The sequence below is a fragment of the Electrophorus electricus genome, chromosome 4 (assembly GCF_013358815.1).
Source record: "Electrophorus electricus isolate fEleEle1 chromosome 4, fEleEle1.pri, whole genome shotgun sequence".
Taxonomy (NCBI): domain Eukaryota; kingdom Metazoa; phylum Chordata; class Actinopteri; order Gymnotiformes; family Gymnotidae; genus Electrophorus; species Electrophorus electricus.
The window spans coordinates 3281685-3291191 of NC_049538.1; the positions used below are offsets into that span (position 1 = coordinate 3281685).

General features: G+C 45.5%; 1 protein-coding gene across 2 annotated transcripts in view; it reads left to right on the forward strand.

Moving 5' to 3' along the window:
• rtbdn (retbindin) overlaps positions 1-4027 on the forward strand; it is a 9691-nt gene extending 5664 nt beyond the window's left edge. For both annotated transcript variants that reach the window (XM_035524920.1, XM_035524919.1), the window contains exon 6: positions 2539-4027. In XM_035524920.1, the coding sequence (XP_035380813.1) occupies positions 2539-2874 (336 nt within the window). In that variant the 3' untranslated portion in view covers positions 2875-4027. The remainder of the gene's footprint in view (positions 1-2538) is intronic.
• Positions 4028-9507: the final 5480 nt, after the last annotated feature.

The window sequence follows — 9507 nt, forward strand, 5'->3', positions numbered from 1 at the left end:
TCTGTGGAACATGCCAACAGGGTGTTGGCGTCTGTGGAACATGGTAACAGGGTGTTGGCGTCTGTGGAACATGGTAACAGGGTGTTGGCATCTGTGGAACATGGTAAGAGGATGTTGGGGTCTGTGGAACATGGTAACAGGGTGTTGGGGTCTGTGGAACATGGTAACAGGGTGTTGGCGTCTGTGGAACATGGTAACAGGATGTTGGGGTCTGTGGAACATGGTAACAGGGTGTTGGCATCTGTGGAACATGGTAACAGGGTGTTGGCGTCTGTGGAACATGGTAACAGGATGTTGGCGTCTGTGGAACATGGTATTACCATGTTGGGTACATCAAACCTTGAGAGTGAGTGAGTCAGATCTGGATGTAAAGGTTTCATAGTCTGAGGGTTTCACAGATGCGTAGCAGGTTCAAGATGTTATCTTTTCATCTTTTCTCCTAATCAACAGTGATACTTGCTCTGCAGTATACCGCCACCAACAATTGTGTGTGTGTGTGTGTGTGTGGGTGTGTGTGTGATGGGGTGTGTGTGTATTTATATACACACACAAATAAATGAACACACACATCACGATTGTTCAACTTGTTTTCTGCATAGCAGCAAAAAGGACATGTTAACATCTATACAAAACACACACTGACAGACACACATCCCACACAAACACCACACCCACCTTCAAACACACCTGTAAACACACCTGCATACACACATACATTGTCCCTGATGGGGGCACACACACACACACACACACACCAACACACACAGAGGTTTTCCATAACTGAACAAAAAAAGCTCTCACATGAGAGAAAGTGTACACACACACACACACACACACACACACACACACACACACAAACAAACAGCAGACATCATAGGAGATGCAAATCTGTGAATCTGTTTGTTTTCTGTAGGTTTCACTGCAACTAACCCCAAAACAACTTCAATAGATTGTGGATTTCTAAGAATACAGCTATCTTCCATGAATATCTAATCCTAGCTGTACCTAATCTCTTCTTACTGGCTATTCGGAATTGGGAGTGAGACTATGTTGTGAGCATGCCTTAGCATTCCATCAGGCTAACATAACATAGACAGTGTGCACTGTGTCGAGTGGGACAAGAATATGACCAACTATCACCAACACCATTCTCACGTTGTTTTAGATGTCACCGGTGTATCCGTGCAATATGTGGTTGCTAAGAAACCAAAGCTACTTTGGAATTCGTTCAGATATTGGATCAGCTCGGTAACCTGATCCCGTCCAGGATGCCCAGGCTGGTGGCTGATAAGGAATGGGCCAGGCTCAGGAAGGTCCTCACTGGAGAGTCCCGGAGGTCCTAACCTGCGGGGCCCTTGGGAGCGTCTGGTGAGCAGGTCTCACTCAGCGGGAGAAAGCATATCTAAAATGAGTTTGACCCTGAGGTGACCGGCCGTTCTCGATCCTGACGCCACACATATTTGTACTGATTCTAAAGTGTGTGTGCGTTTGTTTGTTTGTGCACATGCGTGTGTGTGTGTGTGTGTTTGATTGTCCGTGTGTGTGTGTGTGTGTGAGAGAGGAAAAGGGAGAACAATGCTTCATCTCACCTTTAAGCTAAGAAATAAAGAAGCTAAGAAATAAAGACAGAATGAAAAATAATGGATAGGGAGAAAAGGGGAGGGAGAGAGAGAGAGGGAGAGAAAAGGAGAGAGAGAGAGAGAGGGAGAGAAAAGGGAAGAGAGAGAGAGAGGGAGAGGGAGGGAGAGAGAGGGAGAGAGAGGGGGAGAGAGCGAGAGAGGGAGAGGGAGGGAGGGAGAGAGAGAGAGAGAGAGAGAGAGGGAGAGAGAGAAAAGGGAAAAGAGAGAGGGAGAGAGAGAGGGAGAGAGAGAGAGAGAGAGAGAGAGAGAGATCGCGAGAGAGAGAGAGAGAGAGAGAGAGAGAGAGGGGGAGGGAAGCAGATACTCAGTATAGAGCAACTGAGCTTTAGTGAATCCTTTGGTGAACCTCCTGAAGCTCCTCCAGTGTGTGGAGATGATGTCAGGGTGTCAGGGTTTCAGCTTCAAATTTATTCCATATACACGTATACACATCAACATGAATAATGGAAGCAAATGTCCTAAACGTTCCTTGTAATACATTATCAAATATAAATATGTCACTTCCAGTGCTACAGATCACTTTCACGTCATTCTTCTTCTCATATGCCATCTGCAGGGAAACCCAAATGCCTACAGAGATGTTTGAGCAACACAACCTCAGATTTTCATTCTGCAGTTGTGTTTATTAATAACATTTTGAAAAATGTTCAGATGGTAGAAGGGCCTACCTCATGCGAGCTGTCCCTCTCAGAGCTGTTCATGTGAGATGGTTTAAAGATGCTTTATGGGACTTCAGTCTCCTAACCCTGAATATGACACACACTATGGGATGGTTTATGGGACTTTACATGGAAGTAACACATTGTATAAAGGAGTAATGTGTGTGTGTGTGTGTGTGTGTGTGTGTGTGTGTGTGTGTGTGTGTGTGTGTGTGTGTGTGTGTGTGTGTGACGGCCAGATGTACCAGCATGGGCGGGACCTTTGCGAGAGTCTTTGGGGTGACGCCTTTATGACAGTGGAGGATGAAGTTGGCGAAGAAGACGGGGTCGACGGTCACGGTTGTGGCTGTCTCACCCTCAGTCCCTCAGACCAAGAGGTCATAGCGGCCCTGAGAGCCCAGAGGGACAACCCTGAGGAGCTGGACACCACCAAACACGGCCTGCCCCAGTACCGTGCCCCCTGCCCCCACACAGCTGCAGCAGCCCCGCAGGTCAGGAGGGGCAGCAGCAACGTGTTTCTGCGCAAACGCTCGCTGCCTGTCCATGAGGCTGAGGGCAGCGGGAGTGGTTTCTAGAGAGGCCTCACAAACTCGAACACTCCTAAAACAGAGCATTGTTGTAGAGCATAATAGGGTTTTTCCGTCACTATATTACAGTGGTTGTTCACTGCATCCAGTCTAATGGTAACTCATTTAGGTCATTTTTGGCATCTGCAGTTTTTTTTCAATGTATTATTATATTATATTAAATTATATTATATTACTGGCATTAATATATACATTATATAGACAATCATATATTCTGAGCTGAAATAACAGGTAGTACAATTTTGCCAGCAATAGTATTAGATTCAGTTAGAGCTGATACCATATTCAGTGTGGTTTATATATATAGTGCTGTACCTTCAACAGTACAACCTGTACCATAACTGTACCTTTAACTGTACCTGTAACTTTATCTATAACTGTACCTTTAACAGTACCCGTAACTTTATCTCTAATTGTACCTTTAACTGTACCTGTAACTTTATCTATAAGTGTACCAAACACTGTATCCATAACTATACCTTTAACTTTATCTCTAACTGTACCTTTAACTGTACCCATGATTGTACTCATAACTGTACTTGAAACTTTATCTCTAACTGTACCTTTAACTGTACCTGTAACTTTATATTCTGTAGCTTTAACTGTACCCATAACTCCACCCGTCTCCCCCTGTAGCTGGTTGGCAGGTGGCTGTTCAGAGTAAAGCATTGCTCAGGCAGGTGTAGCATGGAACTGAAGCCAATCTTCATAGTGTCTCTACCCAGACTACACGGATCAGATGTCTGTTTTGATGTGTCTCCATCTGTACTGTTGTGTCTCTGTCTGTACTGTTGTGTCTCTGTCTGTGCTGTTGTGTCTCTGTCTGTGCTGCCGTGTCTCTGTCTGTGCTGCCGTGTCTCTGTCTGTGCTGCCGTGTCTCCGTCTATGTTGGCACCTCCTGTCTCATAGTTGTCACTGGAGCTGCGGCGTCTCAGCCGAGCCAGGTCCCTGTCCTGGACCCCGGCCTGGACCCTAGCCCTAACACCGGCCTGTACCTCGGTCCGGAAACTGGCCTGGACCTTGGCCTGGACTTGCACAGGTGCATGGAGGCCAAGCACAGAGGGAGGCTCCTTGACTGTGAAAGCATCAGTATGCAACCGACCCCTTGATCCCTGAATAAATGTAGTGTTTCTAAACCGCACAGCAGTTTACCTCATGGATGTGTGCAGCTGTATATGTGCTCAGGCAAAGCCCAAACTAAAAAGAATTTCAGCAGATTCAGTAAAGACGAGGTAGGAACCCCCTAAACTGTAGGACCTCATGGTATTTAGGCTTAAGTGCAAAGGATTGTGGGAAGTCAGTTTGTCCTCTCACTCAAGCATGACCTGTCCTCAGCTATAACGAGGCAACATTCTGTTTGTTGCTCTAAGAGTAAACAAACACTATATGCTATAAGGAAAAAGCAGGAAATTATCTGTCCCTGCTCACAGAAGGGACATTGGCAAGATTCAAAATATACAATCTGAGTCTTATGTTGCCAGAGATTTCACCATATTTCACCAAAACCTACAACCAAGTCTTTCACTCGCCAGGACTTGCCATAGACACGAATGCACATGGTCATTACAAGGGCTCCGTTTTTACCAGCCACAGAATTAATAACCTCTTTTCAGTACTTGACAAGTGATGTCTTTTCTGTGACCTACTTTGAATTCCAGTCCGCTTATAAATACCGATAATTATCATGCAGGTGCCTAAATCTGCCGCTAGATAGAGCAATTTCACTTGTATTAAATCAGCCTAACCCTTCCTGTGTCACGTGTTTAAATGTAAGCTGCGTCATTATTTTTCATTTCACAACAAAGTCTCGTTAGTATTTGTTACTGCAAGACCGTAAAATCGAGCATTCAGGTCCGATAACGTAATATTAACCGCGTAACAGCTTCGCAACCTACACCTACTAGATACCTGTGCTGATTTCGTGAAGCGGTCTCCTCATAAGACATCATTGCGACTGGTCTATGGCAGCAAGACTTGTGATATAAATAATGTAGAAAAAATAAAGAAAGCATTGACGCTTACTGTGATGTCGAATTTAGGTTGGCTTGTCAGAACCAAAATAAAAATCAGATTAATATCAAGGAATATGCCTTGATATGATGAAAACTCAGCAAACTTAGAGCTCAGAGGTCATTAGTGCACGAACATGACTGACAACTAGGGAATAGAGCACATAGAGTAAAACAACAACGGAAAACTCACACATACATGAGTAACAGAATCATGCAAGTACAAGGTGCAGGCAAGACACATATATTTTAAATAGCAATCAAAGAGTAAAATTAATTGTCACTAGCAGGGTGAGAAAGGTGCATTGGTGTAGACTGGCCGGTTGCTTTAGGCTGTGTGAGGCGCTTCAGTAGTGATGACAGTTCAGTAGTACGGTTCAGTAGAGCAGGTTGTGTGAGGCACTTCAGTAGTGATTACAGTTGGTTCAGTGTTTTTCAGATGTACTGTAGTGTTTTGTATGGGCTGCAGAGAAAGGAAAGGAAACTGTTCAGGTGTCTGTTGGTTTTGGTTGTGGTTTTGGTTGCAGGTTGGCATTGTTGAATTAATCTCTAAAACCTCTGGTGGAGCTTTTAGCAACTGTAGGCTTAGCTCAACCGTAGCTGTGCCACTTGCTAAGCGACTGTGAGCAGAAATAGTGTGTTCAATCTACAACACATCAAGCGATAACACTGAGCAACAATTTCAGATGCTACATCTGATCAGAGAGCAGGACTACAGAGAGAGAGAGAGCAGATGAGGGGAGGAATTAGTGTACCTGCTGAGGATTAGTGTACCTGCTGAGGATTAGTGTACCTGCTGAGGGTTAGTGTACATGCTGAGGGTTAGTGTACATGCTGAGGATTAGTGTACATGCTGAGGGTTAGTGTACCTTCTGAGGATTAGTGTACATGCTGAGGGTTAGTGTACCTGCTGAGGATTAGTGTACCTGCTGAGGGTTAGTGTACCTGCTGAGGATTAGTGTACATGCTGAGGGTTAGTGTACCTTCTGAGGATTAGTGTACATGCTGAGGGTTAGTGTACCTGCTGAGGATTAGTGTACATGCTGAGGGTTAGTGTACCTTCTGAGGATTAGTGTACATGCTGAGGGTTAGTGTACCTGCTGAGGATTAGTGTACATGCTGAGGGTTAGTGTACCTGCTGAGGATTAGTGTACCTGCTGAGGGTTAGTGTACCTGCTGAGGATTAGTGTACATGCTGAGGGTTAGTGTACATGCTGAGGGTTTGTGTACATGCTGAGGGTTAGTGTACATGCTGAGGATTAGTGTACATGCTGAGGGTTAGTGTACATACTGAGGGTTAGTGTACCTGCTGAGCATTAGTGTACATGCTGAGGGTTAGTGTACATGCTGAGGATTAGTGTACATGCTGAGGGTTAGTGTACATGTTGAGGATTAGTGCACCTGCTGAGGGTTAATGAACATGCTGAGGATTAGTGTACATGCTGAGGGTTAGTGTACATGCTGAGGATTAGTGTACATGCTGAGGGTTAGTGAACCTGCTGAGGATTAGTGTACATGCTGAGGGTTAGTGTACCTGCTGAGGGTTAGTGTACCTGCTGAGCGTTAGTGTACCTGCTGAGGGTTAGTGTACCTGCTGAGGGTTAGTGTACATGCTGAGTGCTAGTGTACATGCTGAGGATTAGTGTACATGCTGAGCGCGAATGTACATGCTGAGGATTAGTGTACCTGCTGAGGATTAGTATACATGCTGAGGATTAGTGTACATGCTGAGCGCTAATGTACATGCTGAGGGTTAGTGTACCTGCTGAGGGTTAGTGTACATGCTGAGTGCTAGTGTACATGCTGAGGGTTAGTGTACATGCTGAGGGTTAATGTACATGCTGAGGATTAGTGTACATGCTGAGGGTTAATGTACATGCTGAGGGTTAGTGTACATGCTGAGGATTAATGTACATGCTGAGGGTTAGTGTACATGCTGAGCATTAGTGTACCTGCTGAGGGTTAGTGTACATGCTGAGGGTTAATGTACATGCTGAGGGTTAGTGTACCTGCTGAGCGTTAGTGTACATGCTGAGGGTTAGTGTACCTGCTGAGGGTTAGTGTACATGCTGAGGATTATTGTACATGCTGAGGGTTAGTGTACCTGCTGAGGGTTAGTGTACATGCTGAGGATTATTGTACATGCTGAGGGTTAGTGTACATACTGAGGGTTAGTGTACCTGCTGAGGGTTAGTGTACCTGCTGAGGATTAATGTATATGCTGAGGGTTAGTGTACCTGCTGAGGGTTAGTGTACCTGCTGAGGGTTAGTGTATATGCTGAGGGTTAGTGTACATGCTGAGGAATAGTGTACATGCTGAGTGCTAGTGTACATGCTGAGGGTTAGTGTACATGCTGAGGGTTAGTGTACATGCTGAGGATTAGTGCACATGCTGAGGGTTAATGTACATGCTGAGGATTAGTGTACATGCTGAGGGTTAGTGTACATGCTGAGGATTAGTGTACATGCTGAGGGTTAGTGTACCTGCTGAGGAATAGTGTACATGCTGAGTGCTAGTGTACATGCTGAGGGTTAGTGTACATGCTGAGGGTTAGTGTACATGCTGAGGATTAGTGCATATGCTGAGGGTTAATGTACATGCTGAGGGTTAGTGTACATGCTGAGGGTTAGTGTACCTGCTGAGGATTAGTGTACATGCTGAGGGTTAGTGTACATGCTGAGGATTAGTGTACCTGCTGAGGGTTAGTGTATATGCTGAGGGTTAGTGTACCTGCTGAGGGTTAGTGTACATGCTGAGGGTTAGTGTACCTGCTGAGGATTAGTGTACCTGCTGAGGATTAGTGTATATCAGCGCTAGCATCTTGATTACAAGTTCTTTTGATGCAGGTGGCCTTGAATCTAATCTGAGAATCAAATCCTGAATGTTCATGAAGATACAGGTGGAAAGGAGAGGGGGAGGACAATGAGGGTGTAGGAAGAAAGAGAGAGAGAGAGAGAGAGAGAGAGAGAGAGCGAGGAGAGAGAGAGAGAGAGAGAGAGAGAGGGAGAGAGAGAGAGAGGGAGAGAGAGAGAGAGAGAGAGAGAGGGAGAGAGAGAGAGAGAGAGAGAGAGAGAGAGAGAGAGAGAGAGAGAGAGAGGAAAGCAGGAGGTGGGATGGAGAGAGTGAGAGGGAGGTGAGTTGAGAGGATAACAGTGACGAGCTTTTCTAAATGCAAAACAGTGAGAGGGGAAATGTGCCCACCATCACATTCTGTCTTCATTAGCAGCAGAATAACAGTGTGTGTGTGTGTGTGTGTGTGTGTGTGTGTGTGTGTGTGTGTGTGTGTGTGTGTGTGTGTGTGTGTGTGTGCGTGCGTGCTTAAGAATTCAAAACAGTGTGTGAACATCAGTGTTGCTGTTTCCAAGCAGTGAACAAATTGTGTCAAACAGCTCCAGCTCAGTCCAGCAAATCTTAGAGTTGAGAACTCTTTATAAAAGAAATGTATCCAGGCTTTCTATGGGAGGTACAATTATTCTGAGGTGTCTCATACAGGAAGTAGCAACTACGGTGGAAGATCTTACAGCGTCTTTATAGGTCTACAGGAAGTACCTTTCTCCATTCTCACTTTAATACAGCTATAGGTAATTTACCAAAAATAGAAAGAAAAAAACGAGAAAAATGCACATCCTACAAACGACAGCAGTGTGGAGACAGCACAATCACGCACACGTGGAAGTGGGAGTGGGACGATTTTCCGCAGGCAAAAAAAGCAGAAAGAAAAGTCGCTAATGGAAAGTAGAGGTGTCGGACCAACGCGGTGGTCTGGTTTGCGTTCTCCAAAACAACACGTGCACACACGTGAATTCTAGAGGGTTTTCGGTGACCGTTTGAAGTGTGGGCGGGGGGGGGAGGGTGTTGTTTTTTTGGTTTTTTTTTTACAATTTTTCATCAGGAAGGCTGTCATGTAAACACGTCAAAACCAGGTGGACAGTGCGCACTGTGTGGGCTGTCTCGCTGCTTGGAAAATCCCATTTCAAAAGACTACTCCACTATACACTTACGCTGCCCAGAGATCTAAAAGTCAATCTCAGCGTGGACACATTTGAAACCAGGGCGGGGGGTATCAGGCATATTTGAAAGCTGACGCGTGTTTTAACGGTCTGATCCCAGCGCTGCAGCCGCAGACATTCCTTCTGTAGCATGTGAGCTGCGAAACGCCCCCGCGCGCCCGCGCTTTGCGCCTCCGCTTCTGCCATACCAAAGCGCGCTGTCATTTCCCTGCACGTGCAGTTAAGCGTGCTGGAATAAAGCCGCGCGCCGTCTCCAGTTGTGCTAGCAACCGCACGCTCACCGAGGGGATTTAAGCTGCCTACTACGGCCTAAGACCGAGTTCCTGTGACACAAGTCATACCTAAAACAGTCCACATCTGTGGAAAGCTCCTTGTACTGGTTTCCAGCACGAAGCATAGCCATGGGCTAAAACGTATGTTTTTAATCCATGGGGGTTTTTTTCTCGGTAACAAATGATCTAGCCTTAATGAAACCTGTTAGTTTCGCTTATCTCAAGGGCCTTTAGTAAAATTAAATGTGTGGTTTGGGGTAGCCTAATAAATTAACTACTACACCTAATAAATTACTAAATAACTCCACTGTGGCGGTCCGGAAGGTGGA